Source organism: Melanerpes formicivorus, unplaced genomic scaffold (assembly GCF_026170545.1).
Source record: "Melanerpes formicivorus ecotype bairdi unplaced genomic scaffold, bMelFor1.0.p_v2 SCAF_7, whole genome shotgun sequence".
Classification (NCBI taxonomy): Eukaryota; Metazoa; Chordata; class Aves; order Piciformes; family Picidae; genus Melanerpes; species Melanerpes formicivorus.
Window position 1 is genome coordinate 17,136,124 of NW_027142359.1, and position 23,864 is coordinate 17,159,987.

The window sequence follows — 23,864 nt, forward strand, 5'->3', positions numbered from 1 at the left end:
ACTCAGGAGCCATAGACAGGAAACTAAATGTCAGCTGGTTTCTTTTACAGCTAATAGATTGGAACGCTTTACTGGCCAAGAAAGTGAAGCCTCCTTTTGTACCCACCATTAGAGGACGAGAAGATGTTAGCAATTTTGATGATGAATTTACGTCTGAAGCACCTATCCTCACTCCACCTCGGGAACCAAGGATACTTTCAGAAGAAGAGCAGGAAATGTTCAGAGATTTTGATTACATTGCTGACTGGTGTTAACTTCTAGACACTGTGAAATCCCAGCTGACTGGCTCACAAGAATGCCTCTCTCAGAAGGATACCGACCCTTCAATTGCTCTCTGTGCCACCTGTAGCTTCTGGATTTTTAAATCACATGAACATCCTTCAAGTACTGTTTTAACACTCTTGTGAAGAGTGGCCTCTTTGTATATTGTTTTTTTAACTGAGCACTGGAACACAGGTCTATGGAGCTCTTACGCTGAGCTGGTGAACCCAGGCTGTATTAAGCTTCCCACACAGGCACACGTGGATCTGTACTGATTCCCTCACTCCTCTACAGCAGATAAACATCACTTTGTCACAGATCTGCCTTAAGTGGGAAAAGCAGACTTTGAGCTAGGTAACTGCTTGTCTCTACTCAGCCACACTGCAATAGAAGGTTGGGATACTCATGACACAGAACATGGCTCTAGCTGGAGAAGGCAAATGATTTCAGTTAAAGATTACCTTGTGCAGTCTACAAAACTACACATTTCTATGTACACTTTTATCTTCTTAAAATAATGGTATTGAGAACAGATATGCCTTGTTTTGTAAATTTTCTATGGTATTTATTAGGAGAAACGTTCAACACCTTGCCTTTGAGATAACAACAGCGTAAGTGCTTCCATGCCGAAGAAAAACCCAGAACGTTTACCAAAGCCACTTGCCAAACAGTTTTGCCTTCAAGCTTTCTAAGCATGGCTTAAAACCCTGGTCAGTATGGAGAATGTAACAAGGATGTTGCTCAGTCTAGCTACCCAGAGCAAAGCATTTCCCAGGCCCATCCACTTCTGTACTCAGACTCATGCCTTTCCCACTCACCAAGTGGACAGATAAGTTAACCAGTCTATGTAACCACCTAGATCATCCTGTACCTGCTGTACAGTACCGTATCACTTTTAGAAGACATAGGGATTTTCACTGTATACATGCTGTGAACATGTCTAGCTGGAAGCTGTAATGTATTCTTATGTCCAGGCAAGTAATTTAATGATACCATTTCATTCACTTCGCTCCGTGGCCAAGTGAACAACGTAGAGCTCTGAGTGGAAAAAAAATATTTGTATGCAGAAAGGCCACTGAATTCAGACCTTAGATTGGCAGTTCCTGAGGGTAAAAGCAATATGTTGTAACAGAATGTATAAATATTTTTGATAAAAACAGTGTATATTTTATAAACCCCTTAACACTAAAAGCTGTACCTCAAAAGCTGAAAAATAACACAGACCAGCCACTGTGCACGCTTGTAAACCGAGACCTGGTTTTGGCATCTGGTGTTCTTTGGGCAAACACTGATTCTTGGAGAATAAATTTCCCACGTGGTCCTTAGCTCTAGCACTGTTCGGAGCTGATCTCATCTCACAGGTTCATCCTAGGCAGGTGTGTGTTGTTCACGGGCTAAGACAGTGAGAATCAGCACTCCAATGAAGTCTAAACTTTTATTCACTCGAAGTAGAAATGTGAACCTCTCATGCAGAACCGAAGTGGTTGTTCAAAATCATGTTGCTGGATGCGGGGTCAGGCAGGGGAGAGGCTTCGGGGTTCAAAACCAGAAGGGTTAATAGGTCTAAATCAGGCACGTATCCCTCCTCCCCCCGGCACTGGAACCAGGAAGCCCTACACATCATGTTTGGCAGGGTGAGTCAACTCTTCAGCATCGCCCATGTTCAGATTGTAATCAGTGAGAAACATCATATTCCTGTATCTAGCTGAAACCAATACTTTTGAGGTACAGTCAGCTCACCCTTTTTGGTTCCCAAATCTATATATATATGAGCATCTAACAGGGTGCTTAACACTTAGGAAAGTATCCTCAAAAATACCTTTGTTTTGTAACTACATCTTGTACAGAAAGCTTTTTTGGTTTTTTTTTTTAAATCTAAGTAAATCACTAAAAAATCAAAAAAGAAAAAAAAAATTAGAGGGCAGGGTATGTTCACCCAGTTAAGCTGAAAGAAAGCACTAATTTTATCCCTGTAGTTTTAAAACTATTTTTAGGCAGATTTAAGATTTTAAACCCTAGATTGTAAATATATTTTGCTATACTTTATCTGTATGTGGCTGCTCAAGCACTTTGTAAGGAAATTAGGATATTTTAGAATGGTACACTATGCATTAAAATGAAATGTGCCTTTAACAAATGTCATTCTAAGTGTTTTGCAGTCATTAATATCACAAATTAAAGTTTTAAATAGAGTAATTTGTAAATTGTGTCCCAAAGATGATTTTGCTGTTTCTCGAAGTGACTGGTCGTGTTTTCCACAGGTAACTTCAGAGAAGAACTTGCTCCCAGGAGGGGACTTAGAGAAATCCAGTCTCTTTGTGGTAGCTCAGTCTACTTCCATTTTAAACACTAATAGCTCTGAGCATACCTCCTTTCTGAAGCTTAAGGAGAGTAGCCTCTTCTTGCTTGGGTGAGCAGTCCTTCTGAAGGGAGCAAGAGAAGACTGTATCTGGCCAGCTTGAGTCAGCATCCTCCCTCTGCAGGCTTCCTTTGAGGGCAGGGGGAGACGCTGCTCGCTGCAGTGTTTCTTCATTACAGTCCCCTCCCACCATTACATAGGAGAGCTTTGTAAACAAACAAAACCTTACACCCAACCCACAGCAGCCTTGTTATTTAAGCAGAGAGTGAAGCTTTCCTTTCTGACTGCATTGAGAAAAGAAATCTTTACTCATAAGAGCAAACTAAAATTTGACATGAGACCACAGTTGCCTAGAGACACTTTGCTTTGATATTTAAGTGAGCAATCATCCCAGAAAGGGCTGGCCTCATCTAATGGTAGTTTCAACTACCTTATCTAAATAGCAGTTGAATTAACAACATACTATGCCCTTGCCTTTGTTGTGGTGCGGAATGCAATCCTTCAGTACTGTCTTCTCCCAGGTTTGCTGCTGAACGACCTCCCAGCAACAACGTAGCAGCATTAGCAGAGAACCCAGAAACCTATCAACACCTGAGCTGCAGCCAGTTCTCCTTGCTTGCATTTTAGAGTACTTCTCATGGAGCCTTTACTACCCCTTCACTCTGTAACAGAAGGTAAAAACTGGCTACTGCCTCCCCACGCCTATCTCTCCACCCTGAGAATTGCTGCTGTGCCATGCACACAGACATCCACCACCACTGCCAAGGAAAAAGAAGAGCTCATTGCTGAGTGAGAAACCACTGCAAAAGAAGCCAAATTCCTTAGCCTTACCGAACTAGCTTACTATAACTGTCTGAAAATTAATCCAGAGTCACACTGTTTTTTTCCTGTAATGCTTCACATTAACTGTTAGCCTATGGGGACCAGCAGTACCTGCATTTCAGTATACACAGTCCCTTCAAACATATTCCAAGTTCTCCCTTTTTAGGTTGTGTGGTTGCTACCATCTCCACACCAAGAACTGCAGGCAGAGGCAGGGTCAAGCCAAGATCCCTGTCTCCATCTGCAGCCCTCCAGAGCCTTGCACAGATAATTTAAGTTTCAGACCAGGCAACCTTTGCTGTACATAACAATTTCAGCTGCGAGCTCACCCCTTGCAAGTGCTCATGCTAAATGCCTGAATGCATTTCAAAACCAGAGCATTACTGCAAAGGTAGGTTTCAGCCATTTTTAACCTGCAGGCAGTAGATCTATGCTGGAAAGCATGCTCATGGCAAAAGAACTTCCACTTTTGCATTTCCAAACTCTTAACAGCACATTAAAGATCAGACCCTGCCTCTTCAAAGCATCACACCTTCTCCCACCAAGAACGAAGGCAAAGTAGTTCAGAGCAAGATTGGGAAGCCCATGTAATAGAACTGTTGCACCATGCTGTAAGGACTTATACTGGACATTAGAAATGCAATCCCACCTTAACATCTGCACCAGAATTTTTCATGACTGCAATTAACAGCTTCAGTGAGGTAACAGAACTGTACAGCCTTTGTTATTTGTTTACAGGAAAGGAGGAAAAAAAGCTGAGCTGCCACACTTCAATAGTCTCAACTGGCAAAAGAGGATTAAAACTAACCCAGCAAGAAAACAGTGAGGGCTATTGACAATTAGCACTCTTAGCACTGGACACAGCCTTCCCTCTGCATGGTTCAGGACCAGATATGGAGCAGGCTGACCCCTCAGCTGTTCATTTTGGCAATTAAAGTTAATTTGCACCTGTGATACAAAATTAATTCAGGAACCAGAGGACTCCCAGTGAAATGCATTTGTTGCTTTGCACACAAAGGGACACTGTGAGGAAGCAACTTGTTTTCTAAGCTGTTAGTTTGGGCAAAGCTGAATAACTTCTGGCCTTCACTTCTCAGCATCTGGTGCATCATTTCAAACAAGCAAGTCCTCACTTTGAATACAACAGTGCCAAAAGCTTAACCCCTGGCCAGTCAGGATGCAGGGTAGAGTGACTGGGAGGTTCCCTGCTGGTTTCTATCGCCTCAGGGGCCCCCAGTGAGTTGATCCTCTGTTTATCACAGACAAGCCTTATTTCTTCCTTCTCCCTGTTCCCATCTAGTTTAAATCCCTATCAATGAGTCCCACTAGTTCCTGGCCAAGGACCCTGCTTCGGGTTTGAGACAGGTGGCTCCCATTGGGTGCTAGCGTGCCTGGTGCCACATCGGCTAACCCATTCTGAAAGAACCCAACATTCTGACACACTAGTCACAGAGCCATGTATTAATGGAATGGATTTGCCTGTCCCTTCCACTGTTTCTGCCCACTACTGGAAGGAGGGAGGAAAAGGTAACCTGTGCCCCAGATTTCTTCACTAACCCTCCTCAGGCCCTAAAGTCTCTTAACTGCCCTTGGACTACGCCTTACAGCTTCTTCACCACCCATATGGAAAAGTTGTGGGCCATAAATGAAGGATCTCACTAGGCTTGGGAGTTTCCCAGTGATATCTCCAATCCAGGTTCCTGTGAGGCAACAGACTTCCCTGAGAAGGGTCTGCCCTCCAGATTGGATCCTCTGTTCCTTTCAGAAGAGAGTCACCTACATGTATAACTCTCCTTTGTGGAAGTGGGGGTAATACTGTGGGAGGTAGGACTTTTGGATGTTTGTGAACCCTCTGGTCTGGTTGAATCAACACCCACATAGCCCACTCACTGATCCTCTACCTCTCCAGCCTTGTATTGTGTAGTGGCACCTGGGGAGGCATGTGGGTGAGGAGAGGGTTCACATGTCTTCCCTACTGGGGACTTGCTTCCATGCACTACTTATTTTGGGGACACTGCCTAGATTCTGGGGGAGAGAGGATGCCAGATCTCTCTGATTCTGAGGTTTTTGTGGTGACTGTGACTGTTCCTTTCTCAGGGAGGTCACAGTGTGGTTCCACATGTCTGTGTCTTTCTCTGATACCTTAATGTTCCTTAGCCTATCCACTTCCTCTCTTAGCTCCACCACCGCGCTGAGCAAATAGTCCAACCTTTTTCACTTAATTCCAAGTGCTTCCAGAGCCCTACCTAGCTGTGTGTTCCTGGGGAAGCTCAGTCTGACCTGATGGATCCCTTGCAGCAAATACAGAGGAGGATGTGCCTGCTCTCCAAGTGGACACCATGGTTAAGCTTTCTCACTCCAGTGGAACTTGCTGGTTTACCTTTGGTCTGCAAGAGAGATTTCACCCTGCCTGCACAAACCGCTATGCCCCTCCTGCTGCAGCAAGCCCTGCCTGCCTGCACTCGGGAGGTGCTGGCACTCCCTGGGGGCATTCAGAAGGCCTGAGCTGGATGAGAGCCATGCCCCAGTGCCCCCTCGGTGCCACCTCAGCTCTTGTATGCTTTGCTGGCAGTTCCTGTCTAGGGCTGTGCACTTCAAACCCCTGCCTGCCTGCCTGCTACCTTGAAAGGCTGCCTCCTAGCTCAGTCTAGCTTAGATCCAGCACCCAGGCCTTAGCCTGTGCATATTCAGTCATGCTCACATGGTGGTAAGTGTTTTCCAAAAACAGTTTATTTGGGAATTACATAATATTTTCGATTTTCCAAAATACATCTTGCTAGATCCCTACAAAAGAAATCTAAGTAAGTACAACAATATGAAATTAAGTTTGTTGCAACAGCCGTTAAATATTTACTTCCACTAATATATACATACAAAATGCCACACAATGAGCTTGTTTACCCTTGGAATGTGTGCTGCGTTCCAGCAGTTACGCTCCTTCTCCATCTCCTCCAGTTCCACAACATGAAGACTCAATATTAACACTTTGTACATCCTCCGTGATAGGCAAAAATCAAAAGTTTATTGTTGGTTGGTTTGTTGGGTTTTTTTAATAGAAATTTAAAAGTAACCCTCTGCAATTTCACAGCTGTGGTAGCTTGTCAACTGGGGTATCAAACTTGAAGTCTGCTGGGAAGAGATCTGGAGCCCGAGGATAGATGAGCCTGTACGATTGTCTAATCGTAACATCAGCCACACCAGCAATGTCACCAATTTCTAAGACAAAAAGCAGGTAAGTGATTAGTGTTCACTTTTGCCATTTGTACTGAAGAAACCAACAAGCACAATTGCACAAGAAGTTCCCACACACTCAGCTTAAACCATAACTCTCCCCAAAGCCTGGTAAAAATGCCTTTAACCACACTGACTACTATTCTGCATACATGTCTTCAACCTGCGCTATCCACCTTGGAATAGCATCAGTTTCAAACTGGTAAAGGGACCTGGAGTGCAAAAGTCACGAGTACAAACTCTATGTGCCCAACAATATTCTAATAAAAATTCCTCAACATCAGAATCTTCATTATTGCACTTGAATTAAATATAAGCAAAACCAGGAAAAAAAAGAAAAACCAAAAACCAACCAGGCACAGACAAAAAGTGATACCTTGAGCTAAACATACAATTCTTTACCTTAAAATGCATGAAGTCAGAAGCAAGGCTTTTGTTTGAGGGGCACAGAAACTTCTCTCTACTCAAGATTCAACTAAGTTAACCAAGTTTGGAATTTAAGCCTTGAACTGCATGAAAGCCTTCAGGACTGTCAGGGCACTGAAGGAGTGTGGAGTCACATCTGTATCCACGGCAGGCAGCTGTTTTTTGTTTCAATGATCACTCTTAAGAGACATAATCCAATAGCTCAAGGCAAGTAAGGATGAAGGCACTGTACTGCTTGGGCTCTGGATCACTCAGGAAACTGCCAGCATGATGAAAACTCCAGGGACAGGACAAGCAGTGATTAATGAAGAACAAAGCACCAGGACCTGACAGGTAATGGCTATTCTTTACCTAAAAGCAGCTCTTCCACATTTCTGATCTGGACTAAACAGAATGCACAGCCAGCTTCTAGCACCTGGATCTATTTGTCACACCAAGCTCTAACCACCATAACTTTATCTCCTTTCCTTCCCCATTCACTGCTCTCACATAGGCCTGACTCTCTTGGGGCTGACCTATGCTGCTCTGAAGCTTAGGAATAGCCTTGAAGAATTGTTTACTGGCTTCCTAAGGGACACCCTACTATAAGAGAGTAATGCCAAAGGTCATGGCCAAGCCTGCTGTCCCACCACTCAATCTTTGTCAAAGGCTCACAAGAAGTCCAGAAACACACGTACTAGTATCGGCAATTCCCTAGCTGCTAGAACGAGCACAGCCTCGAAGTAATCTAAAGCCATGACAGCTGCAACTGCCCCCAGGTTTGCACTCTGGGTATGGGAGAGCAGCAGAACATACACTTGCAAGTATTAGCAGGAGTGAAGCTTAAATTATGCTTACTTGAATGCACTGGTCCCTTGCACTCAAGAAGCCAACTCCTAATGCCAGAAGAACAAAACAACCAAAAAAAGTGAAGTTTTACCTTTTTGTGTCCTTTTCTCTGCAGAAGCTTGTGATGCCATGTAGATAGCTGCAGCTGCTACAGAGATAGGGCTTCTCCCAGGAACCAAATCTAATTCCACAGCCTTACGAGCAATATGCGTTGCTGCCATCTGTACTTGTTTAGGAAGGCCCAGATTGGAACAGAATCTTGACATGAAGTCTCCAGTTGTAATCAGATCTACACTGGTTTCAAGAGCTTTCAAAATCAGTTTAAAGCACCGGCCTATTTCCTTCTTTGAAATCCTGGACACTGCACAGATTTCTAAACAAAAAGTAAAGATTGAAAACTTCAGGCTCCACAGGACTTACTCCCCCAAAATAATTACACTTGATTGTTAATATATTGAGACCCAGAAAGAAGGCTGATGTCATGAATGTCATCATCACTAAATAAGCTTTGCTTTGTGAAACTTCCAAATCCCTTTAGTCAGTGCACATTTTTTGTAAGGAGCTAACCAACACAGCTTGCATAGTGAGGGACAGTTTGGTACTCAAAGGCTAAAAAGAGTTCTATCATTGTCAGGGAAAGGTGCACATATAAAGGTAAGCTGCAGAACTGTGGGTTCAAATTTAGTTACAACAGTCCCCGTCCTCCTCTGACCAAAGCAACACCTTTTAAGTTTAATCAACACTCAGAATAACTGTCAAATGTTGTTGCTTTGTTTCTAATGCATAATAATCGAAAATTCCATGCCTGAGAGCCTCCTCACTTCACTGGTACAACAAACCTCCAGACTCCACCCTACCCTCCGCCTCAATGGTGAGCTGTAGCTGAGAACAACCAATGCAACAAAGTCTAAGAACACCAGCCTCCTACAGTGACAGTAGATCTCTCCTTCATAGCAAAATTGAATCTGTAAACCCCAAAACTTACCTTTAAATGTTCTTGGAACACCCTCTTGCCTACAGGCTATGTAGAGACAGGCAGAAGCAATAGCATCATTACTCCTCCCCTTCAGGCTCTTTTGCTCATATACTTGCTTGAATAAATTATTTGTTCGATCCTTCAAAGCAAGAAAACTAAATTTAATTAACTTTAGGCCATTTAATTAGCAGCAATATCAAAAATTCATGTGCTCATTATATTATGCTAACTAAGACAATGCCAGAACAATCTAAGGAAGGGAGACAGGAACTTACAACTATATTTCTGGGGAGGTTGATTCTGTCTGCCATGTTGGTAATTTCTTTGAAAGCATTCATCATTGCACGATCAGAGCTGCTCATAGTTCTGCGATTTTGGTACTTTGAATTCCCAAATTCATCAAAACTTGCTGCACCTGTGCCCTGAAAAGAAAATTTTTGTTGTCAACAGAAACACAAGCAATGTCCTCATTTGAAGAGCAAGCATCTTCCAGCTTTGTACAACTTAATCCAAGGTGTTCAGCTGAAACAGTTATGCAAATGGACATCACTGGATCACAGGATGTTAAGGGCTGGAAAGGACCTTTGGAGATCTTCATGACCAACCTCCTCTGCCAGAGCAGGACCATAGAATCTAGCTCAGGTTGCACAGGAATGCATCCAGACAGGTCTTGAAAGTCTCCAAAGGAGACTCCACAACCTCTCTGGGGAGCCCGTTCCAGTGCTTTGTGACCCTTACAGTAAAGAAGTTCTTCCTCATGTTGAGGTGGAACTTCCTGTGCTGTAGTTTACATCCATCACCCCTTGTCCTATCACAGGGCACAAGCGAGCGGAGGCTGTCCCTTCCTTCTTGACACCCAGCCCTCATACATTTATATATATTTATTAGATTCCCTCTCAGTCATCATCTCTCTAGGCTAAAAAGCCCCAGGTCTATCAGCCTTTGCTCATAAGGCACATGCTCCAGTCCCTTAATCAGCCCTGTAGCCCTCCGCTGGAGCATGATACAATCAACCACTATTCCCACCATCAGGTTCTGTATTTTGCACTGACTGTGCATACTTCTATTAAAGATGCAATCAATTTTGCCCAGCTAACAGGATCTGAAATGTCTAGGGTCTTCAATTAGTCATCAGTCTGAAACATATCTTTAATAACTGACACCACATCAGATTAGTAACAGCTGAAGGTAACACGGCCTGCAAGTTCAGAAGAGCAATGTCTGTAATTTGTATTGTCTACTTCCATGTTTGCTGTCACAGCATCTGGGGCCATGAGTTCTCTCAAATGGAAAATGCTTCTTCACAACAATTCTAAGGCATGGGTAGAAACCCGGATTCCCTGAATCAGCAAGCACTTATTCCTTGCTGGCAACCTTCAAATAGTTTAGCTGGGCAAGGATATCGAACTTTCATTACAGACAAATTTGGCCATTTAAACAAGCTGATAAGGTGGCTGCAGACATGGACTACTACACTCTTCTGTTTTGCCAAAAACTGTAAGCATAAAGCAGATCTTGAGTGATGACTGACAGCTAACCTGGCTATTTCGATCTAGCACTTGCACAGAGAGTTCTCAAGTTGAAGACACAGACATGTATCAGAATGCCCAGGTGGTACAAAGCAGGGCCAGGATACAGTGGACACCCTGGCACACTTTATTCCTCTGGTCTGCCCTGGTGGAACCAGAGCTTTTTAATTCTTTGTTAACCCATGTCCTTGCAAATAGACCTTCTATTTTAAAACAGCCTCTAATTCTATAATCTCTTCCTAGTGCACATCTGCTTTTAATACATGTTCTTTGGGTGACTCACTCTTGACCATTCACTTGCATTGTCCCACTTCCCTAGACCAAAGGGCTCCAGTTACTCCTCAGTTCTGACAAGCTCAGGGGATACCTCCACTGTTGAGACCTGTATCTGCAGTGCACACACAATTTGACACTGCTCTGGAGACTGAGGACTCCAGCATAGAACCTGCCCTCACAAGTTTCCCTAGTACCTCAGAGACCCTCTAATGCAGATGCTACAATCCAAAACCATTCTTGGGTTCTGCTTATTCCTTCCAGGATCCTTTCAAATGAAAGGACCATCCATAAATTATCTTGGCACCAATGCAGTAGAGAGCTGCTCCTCAGACAATCCTACTTTGTTGACTGGATGAATATCTCCAACTATCCAGCAGTTCTCAGTAAGGTTTAAAGGCATGTTAAAAAGCAAGAATCAAGCACAACAACCTTCAGGCCACAAAGAGTGTTACAAATATTATCTGCAACACTAGACCTTTATTTCAAAAATCATGCCAGAACTACTTCCCTTGGCCCAACACATACAAGAGTCTAAGGTCAAAAAACTCCTTCCTGACCATCACTCATACCCCTGCTCCCTGTGATGCATTATGCCGTGCACATCCTGGCCTCCTAGCCCAGTGCTATGCACAAACGCTTACAAGAACTGTGTGTGCTCAAAATCTTGCAGATGCCAGAAGAGCAGACAAATGCCTATCAACCCTGACTGCAAGTACCCAGTCAGTATCAAATCAGTCTTCAAGTCAACAGTGCTTTACCAGGAAACACTGTTTTCCCTGGTCTACTATACAGCATCTAAAAGACAGGGCAGGGGGGAGGTGTTAATGGTTTTCCTAAACCTCTCATTTTTTACTTTCTTGCTGCTACTTACAGCTACCTTTTCCTTTGAACATTTGCTTATCTATATTGGAGCTGCCAATACAGCTACAGGCAAGTTCTGTTAGCCAAAGGATTTTACCATGCTGTTCCGAACACTCTCCAAGAGCCATACTCAATAAAGAGCTCATAACTACAAAAGGGTTGGAAAACACTCTTCCACCTCAACTGCTTAAATAAACCACAGCAATTCTCCCTGCATTTGCTATTTAAATGCACCACTACTTTCCTTCTGGAGCTTTCATTTGAGGCACAATGCTTTGTTGGCTTCAGCCTTTGACAATCATGTTAGAAGTCCCCCTTCCCTCATGAGGAAAAACAGATGCTGTACAGATTCAACTGAAATCAAGTAGCTTTTAAGCATCACATGTTTTATTGGCATGGGCTTTATGAGATACCTATTCATATCTTTGCCATCTCAACAAGAAAGGTTTAACAAGTACCTGACAAGTTTTGACTTTCAAACAGAGCACAAAACCTTAGGGATACCATCCTGGAAACAGCCTCAAAGATAGTTTGAATGAGAAAATACAGTCCAGTAAACAGTGGTAATCTCTGAAGGGGGCTCAGTGAAGGTTAGGTTTATGTGCTGGCAGCCAAGGGCTTTGTACCCCAGTATACCCCCTCTAATAACAGAAAGTAGAAATACTACCACCATTATCCACATCGCTAACTTGAGGCTATCCACAGCACCAAGCAATGTCCCAAGATCTGTCAGTCTTCCTGCCCAATACAACCAGCTTATTATACAGTCTGATGGATCCTTCCTTCTTTTTCAATCATCAGCCCTTGATATCCTGCCACTGCTTATCAATGTAGCACTTCCAGATCCAGGTCATGTAGCCTGACAACAGCCAGCTTCTTCTCAGAGCATCTGATCAAAGGATAGGAATTCTAGACCAAGACAGTGCATTACTTTCCTCTTTGACCAACCTAAATTCTCTTGTAGTCACAGTCACTACAAAAAGGGGACAAAACTTTTAGACCATAAAGTTCTTGAAATCAGTGAAGACCTAGAATTTCCTTGTTCCGTTATTTTTCTTGAATTTTACATAAGGTTTTTAGAAAAAAAATAAATATCTATCTCTATATATCCTGACAATCAAGTCACAACTAATTCCAGACTTCAATACATCTCCAACTGATGTGCACTCTTGTCAGATAAACTGCAGCTCACAAAATCAGCTTTTGAAGACATACAGCTCTGTGCCAATATCCTGAAGATCTGCCCAAAAACTACAAACCACCTCCACCAGACTCAACTATGCTATTCATCCTCCTCTTCACAGAAAATTAATCTTTCTTCCAACACAGACTGTTTCTGCTTCAGACAGATGGGTCTCTTAAGCATTAAAACCAATTAGGAACTAATCTCTTTGCATGGGCAATGCAGCCTCTTTTCCACTGCTAGCAGATACAGACCACAGACCCCTAGCAGAAAACAGTCTTGAAGCAGCATCTCCTGGTTCCAAAGAGAAAGGAGTAAAAAACCCTTCTCTGAAACAGGACTGTCCCCCTTCCTTCACTATTTCAAAGGAACAGTTGGTCACTGGAACTTTACAGCTATAACTGGCAAGTGGTTCAGACTCCACTTCTATCAGTGTTCCCAGGAATTTAGAATTGATCTCCAATATGATGTGACATCAGTTATCAATGTACTTCTCATTTTGATTCTCCTCAACATAGTTTGAACACAGGCTGTGTTGTGGGTTGGTATGTTAGTTGGTTTGTGGATTTTTTGCTGGTTTTGTTTGGTTGGGTTTTGGCATGTTGTTTTGGTGAGGTTTTTTGAGGGGAGGAAGCGGTGTTTGGGAAGCAGAGAGAGGCAGCAGCGTGTTTTAAAGATTCTACTATTCGCAGCTCCCACTCAAGCAGAAGGGAATACCTCTTTCCCTGTCCTGTGCAAAAGGTTAAAGCAATCTTTGGCATACAAATCTGCAGTCCGCTCCAGGATACTCTAGGAATTGCTGTGAACTGGAAAAATACAATCTTACTCTGCTTCATTCTCTGGAATTCATGAAGGCTGATCCATACCCTGTCAGATACTACTTTTATTTGTCATGACTACACCAATTTCATCCTTGTTCAATCACTCCGCCCATATAGTTCAGTCCTCATCCCAGCCTGCTGCTGACAGGGACTTCAGAAGACTGCTTGAGAAACGTACAATTTCCTTGGTTTAGTTATCTCTGCTGCAAAATTCATGCTTGTGCTACACCTATAGGAAACTTCTTCAGCATCTTCTGATATAAGCCACTCTTCCTTCCAAACGACTGAGAGAAAACACATTTCTTGATCCAGAGTTCACAGCAATGAGCTGCCATCCCAGCTGACATCACTGGCAAGACAAACACAGGAACTCTTGTACAGAACACATCCTGGTTTGTCAAAGACACTCCTTGTTTCCTGTAGAAAATAACATGTCTCTTCTGTGATTGCTCCCCATGCAGATAAAATATCCACAAGACGACTCACTGCAACCTCTATGTTTTCCAACAGGATCCTGACAGTTCCAGTGCTTGATATTTTCACTCACAGTTCTCCTAGGCTAAATCATGCCACACTGACATGCCCACTACTTGTCTTCACTGAATGGCACTCTTTGCTACAGCAACTTTGACCATGCCTATCCTGTGATGTTCTTGTTAACAGCAAAACTGTTTCATTAGATGAATGTCCATCTCCCAAAGTTTTCCATTTTCACTGAAAACCAAAATGTTCACAGATGTTTCCTTATGTCTTTAATTCTCTTACAGAAGCTATTATCCCTGTTACTCTAATAAGGATCTAAACAACCACAAAGAAGACAATTAACAGCACAAGTCACCATTCCCATGGATACAGATTCTACCTTCAGCTGCAGTATCTTTTGTCTTTTCCAACACACGTTCTAAACAAGCTTAAAAGGTCAGCCTACCTACAGAATAAACCTGAGCTCCCAGAAACAAATCTGTATTTACAGTCCCAAAACAAGACAAGTATGAAGCTGGAGCAAACACCTATAAAGGTGCACTTCTTTAACTTATGCTGACCAAATCAGCAACAGAAATACAAGCTCTAAGAACTATAATCTTTCTAGACCTATACAGTAATATTAAAACCTCAGTGATTTCTACAGCACTGTCTCACAGAGCTACTTAGCAACACCAACTTTTTTAATGGAGCAATGAAGATATTAGTTAGCCTATAGGGATTCAAAAACCCACCACGAGGCACTCTAAAATCTGGTGGGCAACAATGTCAAAACACAAACATCTGCTTGGGCAATGCTCTGAACAGCAGCTTTATTTTTCACCAATGGTGAAAGATTTGCTGTCCATATCAGTATTCACTGGTTGACTCAATTTCTTTGAAACAGTTTTGGTTGAGAAGAATGGTACATGCCCCCCTTCATCTTAGCAAGATCACTGGAACAAAAGCTTTTGACAAATCCTGATGTGCATGTACCAAGACACACAAAGCAGCAACACATTTTTTAGTAGTTCCTTATCAGCAACTGTGCCATCTTTCATGAAACACTCAAGAAATCTACAAAAATCAGTTACACCTTGCAGTCAAAAATATAACACTAAGTACACCAATGAACACTTACCTGGGCCACTACTTCATTAAAGGGAGGGAATGATTAACCTTGCTTGATCTCATAGGAAACAGTAGTGTACTGGTTTGAGCTTTACCCAGAGTCTAAAAGCCCAAATGGTAACAGATTGAGATTCCTCCCCCTCCCTTTCCCAGTAAAGGTAAAACAAATCAGGTAGGGGAAAGGAAAGGTACATTCATGAAAGAAATAGTCTAGAATCAATTTGGAAGTAAAAGAGATCATTCTTTAACACACACACACACACAAAAATAGCAGTAACAAGGGAGGTCACAAAGGTATAGGGTAAGGATAAATATAAAATCATACAAAGCCAGGCCCAGATGGCCTTGCATTCCCTGGATCTAAGTGGATTCAATTCTTTAGAAAGCATGGATGCAGCTTGGAAAGTAGGCCCCCACCACGTGGTCAAATGCAGGAGGCAGAAGCAGTAGATGACATCTCTTGAGCAGGCAAAGACAGAGAACTAAAAGATGTCTGCCCTTTTTACAGGCTTGGTGGACAGGAAGTGGGGGGTGAAATAAATCACCTTTGACCCAGGGGGCCCCTCCTCCTCGGGGGGGTGGGGTGCACAGAACCAAGTCTCTCAACTCAATCTCAACTCAAATATACAATGAATACTTTCTTCTGGAGCACTCACACCATGAAAGAATTCTACATTTAGTGTTTTCATATTAACTGGAAGAACACATACACTATACATGTAGATCTCTGGGTCCTTAATGTGAACTGATACAGATTTCATTAGAAAGAATGACAGCTCAGGTTGAGCAGTACTACCTATTGAGACCTCAAAACTAAGGATCTGTTATTTCAGAATTATCTCAAATACACACACCAAGTCGAAGTGTTTCTTTAAAGACTGCAACATCAAGTTTTCTATTTATAGCAACATACTGCAGAGTGGAACTGCAGACTTTATTTCGTTGAAGAGGTCAACCCCTTCCTGCTACCCCCCAGAAAAGAGCCACATTTTACACACCATCGAAATGTAGTTCAACACAGACAAACATCTCTCTGTAAATACATTCTCTGAATAGCTTGTACTTGTCATAAAAACACACAAACTTCATAAAACTTAGTATTAAGCGTTACCTTGCCAATCATTGTACTCAAGTCACCATCGCTCAGCAAAGGATTCTGAGTATCCCCGACTCGAGATGGGTCTTTTGTTGCTTTGTCGTTGCTGAAAGTTCTCCACTCCGACCCTACATCTATGACCCGGTCACCTGAGTTCACAGAAAGCAACAGTCTGCATTAATGTAGTATTTTGAAGCACTTCATGAAACATTAGGTTACATATCTGAGCTCGCCACTCTAAGAGGGAAGTCTGTTGGCATTCCTGAAGAGAACAGTTACTTGCAGAACAAGGCACCAAAATGTCTGAGATTTGCAACTTAAAGAGGAGAGGAAAAAAACCAAAAAGGGCAATTAGAGCTACACAGAAAACACAAATAACTAGAGAAATGTGTCCAGAACACAGAGGTATAATCATGCTTAAGTATCACAGGATCTTCAATAAAAAAAAGGAATCAAGACCTTGATTTCAAGCTCAAGGTCATGGTTGCCCACAGATGTTCCTGGCCCTTAGACAAATAACCAGGTTATTGTAACTTACACTCTCTCAACATCTGCCATGTGTTCAAAGTGCACATGTGAATTATCTATCATGCACAAGCTCATTAAATGTAGTAAATCACTTCTGTGCATGAGCTCCAGGTCCTTGGTACTCTGAAATATGCCACCTTCTAACCCAGCAGAACAGCAGTTTGCAGCATAATTACTGTTCTTGAAGAGCTGTCTGACCCTGCACAACTCCATTTATGATGCTTGACAGCATCAACACACAATATACATACAACTATTTCTTTTTAAACTCAGTCTAAACTCTTCCAGGTGTAACAGTGTGAAGACAGATTCAGAGTAAGCAGAAAAGCACTAAAGCCACATCATCCAAGTGAAATTACTTTCCTTACAGTCCTCTAAACCTCATGTTCATTTGCATCTTTCTCACAGCAACTTTTCAAATTGAAAAATAACTCTAAGCAACATTCTGATGCAAACATCCTACAGTAATCACAATAATACAATCCTAAAAGAAAATAACCAACACCAACAAAACAACTACCGCACCAAAGAAACAAACAAAAGAAACAACAAAACCAAAATCCAGCACCACACACAAACCACCCCCCTGCTGTCGTCAGCACAGTTGATTCTATTCACAGGTCTGCTAAAAGCTACATCTCAAAGGAGCTGCTTCCAGAGCAATACTACAGAATTTGTAAGAATACATGTAGAGAAAACCACAAAAAGAACACTTTTCATAGTGTTTTGCAGTAAAGCAGAGAGCTCTGTGTAGGATATCAGAAAATTGTCATCCCTGCTTTCCTAAACCAGAGGAAAAATTTGCTATTTATCAGCATTTAAGTGTGTTGTGAAAGAATGTCTGCAAAAAGTAAGTAATGTTGACTGCAAGAAACGTTTCCGGTATGGAAGTCTTCGTATGAAACCACAGAAGCTGGTTTAACCTGGTGAAAACATAAGCAGGCAGACAAAAGCACTCTGCAAACAATGACAATATATGAGGCATGAAGCTGGGGAAAACACAGGAGCAATGGATAGTGGTGCAACTGCACAATTAATTGAGGCAAGGGGGCAATTATTCTGAAGGAGGAACTTTATTTTTAACCCATTCATGCAAGGAGTCTGCTAAAAATTGAAACCTGTGAATGAACCATAAGAAATCATAACAACCAAAAAAACTAAATTTTGGTTTGAGGTGTTCTCATAAATATTTGCCAGACATGCTCATAGCTATACTCCACCTTGATTTAGTGCTCTAATGAAAACCATGGTGGGGAAAATGGATGTAGAGAGGGACAACTGAAAAAAAAAGAGGAAAAAAAATCATCAAAAACTAGAAGATTAAAAATACAGCAGAGTAAAAGAAGGCACAGATCCATTCTTTCTTCTACCAAGGTCCCCCCAACTCCCTTGCAAGCTTAAACTAGCAGACAGCGTGCTCCTCTAGCTCCTGACTATGTAAATATTTGAGTCAGTAATGCTCCTTCTATGGCTTAGCAGTAACTTTACTTTAAGACAACCCCACAATACTGTTTACAGCATCTAAAAAAAGAAAAATGTACTTAAAATTCTGGCATGGTATAAATAGAACACTGAGTACAGGGCAATGATGTAATATTTTTTCCACACAAGTGGGAATGACCTAAATGACTCACTCAGGGATCTGCCTCTTGTGAGTTATGAACCATTCCTGCTCTAACAAAAAAGTGTTATATCACTGCCTGCTTTGGCAAACACATTACAAACAGAGGATTGAGACTACTATTTCACAGAGAGAAAAGATTAAGTAGAACAAATCACTGAATATAAAGCATTTGTGTAATTAAGATGCAGTATGCATTATTTCTTTACTTTGCCACGAAATCTGCCATTATAGAAAAGAAGGGTTTTTTTGTACACTTTCACAATTGCATTTCACCTTTCAAAAGGCTGCTGTACAAGTGTGACACAAGCTATACATATTAACAAAAAAATTAACAAATAGCACCAAAAAAGTGGAAAATATACTCAGCTACAAGACACTAATTATTCCATTAGACACAAAACCCAAGGTGACTAATTATTTAACTCTTTGAAACCTTAAAAACCACCTTGAAACTCTGATGTTTGTAGAGGTGCAACAGAGCCCCAGCCTACGTGAGCAAACCGGAAGTTGAAATACTGAAGTCAGTCTTACAAAAGCCTTGAAGAGTGATCTTGAGTTAACATTTTAAAGTCCTAAACTGAATTTGCTGGGTCACACACCACTCTCTAGCTTTCCTGAAACTCATGGAAAGTGCATCCAACAGGCAAACACCAGAGTGAAAAAGGCTCCCAATAAGGTCTCTGCTTTCTCAAATCACTCTTAGGACTGGGTTTGGCAACAGTATCAAGCCATGATTAAGTATGGGAGTGGCTGCATATTCCGTTCACCATTTCCTTTTGATGCAGTTCTTTTGAACAAAAATAAACTTCACTACGTATGGTTAGATTACACATTCCTTTATTTAATTTTCATCAGAGTTCACCTCCCCAATCTCCTCCTCTGAAGCACATTTTTTAAAAAGCTGTTTTCAGGACCAAATCTTTGCAGAACCCATCCCCAGACTTCTACTCTGAAGCATCTTTCTGAACAGATGAGTTTTGCCTATACTGCCCCATGTCATTTCATAAAAGCATTCTTGCAGTATTCAGTTACTCTTTAAAATACAGTCTAATAGACTAGCACAGGCTCTAGTGGAAATGCACACTGCAAACTTCACTGGCTCAGGTTACCCACCATCTGAAAAGCTCATTTAGTAAAATGCAGAACTGTTATTCAGAACGGAAAACCTCAGGCCAAGGTTACTTTTCTTCACCACCGCCAAACACAAAGAGCGTGCATTACAGAAGCGCAGGAGTAAACTCAGGTCAGTATTGAAAATGACCATTTGGAACAGTTCTCTAAAATTAGCTTGTCTGTCTACACATCACCAATCGTGTATGTGTACTCTGCCCTAAAAATAGAAAGTGATTTCTCAAGGGAAAATGCTCTTCTTCAACAAGGCCTAAATTTGAAATTACATATTTATGGAGAAATAATACCAGCTGTTTTCATGTTCTACTCCACTTGCAGTAAGTCATCATACACATGTATTTTACACACTTTGAGTTTTGCATTATATATTATATGAAGACGATATAGCTGTAAATGGAAGACATTTAAATCACAACAAGAAATAGGATGAAATTCAAGCCTCCAGTAATGTTATCCTCCATATCTAGTCTAGGCACAGTTCTGAGAAGGCCTGTTCTTAAGTCTTTTCTGGAAGAGCTCTAATGTTAGCTGTGCTTTGCATCAAGTTCTGTGTATCAGCCAATACTTTAATCTTAATGTAAGTATGGTATTAAAGTTTATTTGTACTTTGAAGTACCAAAATATGTATAGTTTTTAAAGAACATTTCATTCTGACAGTTAGTTAAGGAATCTGCTGCCATCTAGTGAGCACATATATTATACTTTTAATTAAAAGCATTTTACAATGCCATTTTTTTTTAAATATAAAAAGAATTACAATTCATTTCAGTCAACTCCTTATTAATCAGAGTAATGAGGTGACAAACTACAATGAAAAATCTAGGCGGCATACTACAAGCTGAGAAGAATCATAAACACAGGAACCATATAAAGCCAGGCTGAACTAAGCCTTCTCTTTTCCAGGCTGACAATCTCAGCTCTCAGCCTCTTTGCACATAGAAGATGCTCCAGTCCCTAAAAATAACTTCTGCAATCTTCTGCTGAACTTGCTCCAGCAAGTCTCTATCTCTTTAGTACTGAAGAGCCCAGAGTTCAGCACAGAACACCATGTATCTATTCCTTCACATTCTATTTATTAGCTTACAGACTGCTCCATGTGGTAGTACCTCACTTTACAGCTTCCAAAATACAAACTAGATTTGTTGGCTCTTTTTTTCCCTGCAGTTTTTAGCTTCAGAACTTCTATTTAAGGCTAGATCTATTAAGATTTTGCCAAATAAATTCTTTGGAAAACACAACATCACAATTTTGCAGTCACAGCATTTTCTACCAACTGTCCAGCCTTTTGTAAGGTAGTAATATTCTTGTTTTCAATAAATTATCGCTACCACAAATGCATCATCACCAACCTATTCACAAGACTCAGCTGAAAGAACAGACAGAACCAGAGCAGGGTCTGAGATGCTAAACAACAAAAAAATTCTACAGAAGACTTTGACTAATTTCCAGACATCAACAGTACCACTAGGCCACCAAGGACTGAAAGTTAATATAGCACTGCAAGCAAATGACCATTAAAAGAACAAAAGCGCAGCAGCTCCTGCTTATCAAAATGATAACAAATTTAAAAGTAATTGTCCACAATCTGGTTGGCAAATCTGGTCAATTAAAGTTATACCCCTCCAGGACTTGTAGCTTTTAAAGGACAAACAGTTCAAACACTTCCAACTACTACAGAATTCTAATGAAAAATCTGGGGCCTGATCTACCCTATATCACAAAAATAAGTGGCTTTGTACTCTTCCTTCCATCAGAGGAGTTCAGATCATTTCTAGCTCTTATTTGCCCTAAAAACAGTGCTAGATACATCTTAGTACTTCAATTAATGGAAGCATTCTTCATAGTGGCTCGCAAATACTTTGGTTCCCAACCTAGAAGCCACTAACTAGAAAATCTCCTTCAGGAAATTTCATGCTAAGAGCAGTGCATAATCCTGACAAAAGATGCCAACTATTGACAATCCTACAAGCACTATTGCTGAAACAGCTAGAACCACCACCCTTGTCTTTAAAGCTCAGATGGGTTAGACTTAAACCACAGACTATTTGGATGATGACTGAAAACAGCTAGCAAATTTCTTTCTTCATATTACTAATTCCCTGTGTAAATCAAACTTGCATGAGTATTCATGGATAAGTCAACTATACAGAATTTAAGCATCAGCATCTTTTGTAATTGGCTTTCCTGCAAATGCAGAGAGTTTTATTTGCAAGGACTAACTTTTGTCAGACACTTTATAGTGCTCTAGACAGCAAGTGCAGAAGCAGTAACTAAAAATAAAGGTGCTAATACACATCAGTACCCAAAGAATTTTGCCTATTTACTTAAGCAATACTTTAAATTGAAATTTCATATTTTAAAGTGCTGGTAATACTCACAGAGAAAAGTAATCATGAACATACAAGTATGAAAAGACTCTATCATTGGAGATATAAAGATACTAGAATAGATTTTATCATGTAACTGCCCTCTACTGGATGAGAGTCTGAAGTACTCAAGGACTTCAAGGTTACTAAGTTTCTTTGGTTTTCAGAATACTGGCATCTATGTATAGACACAATTAATCTTATCCCTAATGACAGGCATCATGAGTAGTGGACTGTCCAGCAGAGAGGTAATAATGAAAACCTTTCGTACTTGTCCATTATCTTGTAAAGAAAAATGTATCTGCAATACAGTTAAATCTTACCTATACTTCATAGACCATACTTGAATTTCAGATCTCAAACTTTTCAGAAGCATTAGTCCACCATGTACTTAGACAGAATTTTATAACAGCCTTACTGCAGACCACAAGCTATTGAACATTTTCCCCCAACATTCTTGAACTGAACACTCAGGTATACATAGAAAACACATCTGAACATATATCATAATCTGATTCAAAGCTTTAACATGTTGACACATGTCCAAGGATTCTCATCAGCTGCATACAAACTTCTGCTTTTTATTTAAGGCTATTCAAAAAGACTCCATACAAAAGCACTGTTCTTTTCTAAGCCCTACCTGCCTACTGAGGCAGACAGCTAACCAGAGAAAATCACCGAGCGCTGAGAATCAATTCCTTGCCTCTACATTTAATTAAACTATACACAAGTTTAAGGTAAGTCTCTAAACGGGTGTCCCTATCTAGCCGTGATGCTGTACATGCTACTGGACTCATTTTGATCCCACTCTGAAATTCAGCTCACCACCTTGCCACATGATGAAAATTCAATGCTTTGTATTCCACTTTGATCCTTTCTTCAGCCCCTTCTGGTGTATCAGCTGACTTCCAGCTTTTTTTACTGCCTAAAAGGTAGTAAGCAAAATATTTACCTGTCAAGAAAGAGATTTACTAGCCTTGTGTTCCTGAATAAAATGCTTCTCCCCCGACCTGGTCTGACTGAAGAACTGGATACGGTTGATGTTTTAAATGAACACAGAACTACTTCTTCAGACCTTAAGAACTCCCTTCACGAACTCTCAAGCCAGCACATTAACACTTACTACAGCATTTATCATAGTATGGTCTGAGAAAAGTATGCTTAATAAAAGATAAAACTTACAACAGCAGACAAGCTTGGACATAGACTTGTAAAGTTGCAGATGCAGGTCAAGCCAGATCAATATCAAAATTCCACAGATAACTGCAATTTAAGTCTCCCACTACCTTTCATGCAAAAGGCAGTTAGCAGAAGGAAAAGTAAAGCTGGAAACAGTTACCATGAAAAAATGGAACACAAGCTAACCCTGGAAAAGTAACACTGCCAAGGTAGCTGAGAGTTTTTGTAGACTCAAGCTGTATTTTGAAGCCTCCAATTTTAATGATATTGACATTACAAGGTTTAATTTTTTTAATACTGCATAACATAGCACAGCTTGAGAAAAGTTAGAAAAAAAGTGCAAAGAAAAAAGCAGCTTCCAGCATTTAACTTTCAATCTTACAGAAATACCAACACCTGAGTACAAACCAACCTTGATTAAAAATATTTCTGAAAAATACATTTTAAAAGCAGTGTTTCCAAAATACAGTTCTGCCTGAGACATGGAATTCAAGTGTTAAAGCGATCAGCTATTCCTTTTCCTAGACTCCTGCTCCCCAAAAGCTTTTCCATTGCTTCACCCTTTCAGCTACAGACCTGATAAACAAAACCTCAGTCATAATAGTAATTTAATCTCATATTTCCAGAAGATTGATCACAAAACCTGCAAACTATCTATGCATTTTACTTTTTCCAGTGTGAAATGTTAGTCTTTTGCAAGTAAGAAAAATACCAAGTGGAAATACACTTAGTTTAGTCAAAGACTCTCTGCTCTGATTTCAGGTAAATTGTACT

The 23,864-nt window shown here is 41.0% G+C and overlaps 2 protein-coding genes across 4 annotated transcripts in view; one reads left to right on the forward strand and one right to left on the reverse strand.

Moving 5' to 3' along the window:
* The window catches only part of PKN2 (protein kinase N2), a 54,256-nt gene extending 52,670 nt beyond the window's left edge, over positions 1 to 1,586 (forward strand). For both annotated transcript variants that reach the window (XM_068141204.1, XM_068141205.1), the window contains one exon: positions 51 to 1,586. In XM_068141204.1, coding sequence (XP_067997305.1) covers positions 51 to 254 — 204 coding nt within the window. In that variant the 3' untranslated portion in view covers positions 255 to 1,586. The remainder of the gene's footprint in view (positions 1 to 50) is intronic.
* Positions 802 to 23,864, reverse strand: part of GTF2B (general transcription factor IIB) — a 28,661-nt gene continuing 5,598 nt past the window's right edge. Inside the window, exons 3-7 of one of the 2 annotated variants that reach the window (XM_068141206.1) lie at positions 16,278 to 16,411; positions 9,179 to 9,325; positions 8,913 to 9,042; positions 8,019 to 8,300; positions 802 to 6,658 (exon numbers count right to left, since the gene is read on the reverse strand). In XM_068141206.1, the coding sequence (XP_067997307.1) occupies positions 6,525 to 6,658; positions 8,019 to 8,300; positions 8,913 to 9,042; positions 9,179 to 9,325; positions 16,278 to 16,411 (827 nt within the window). In that variant the 3' untranslated portion in view covers positions 802 to 6,524. Of the gene's footprint in view, positions 6,659 to 8,018; positions 8,301 to 8,912; positions 9,043 to 9,178; positions 9,326 to 16,277; positions 16,435 to 23,864 lie in introns of both variants that reach the window. The other variant, XM_068141207.1, reaches the window with a different exon arrangement.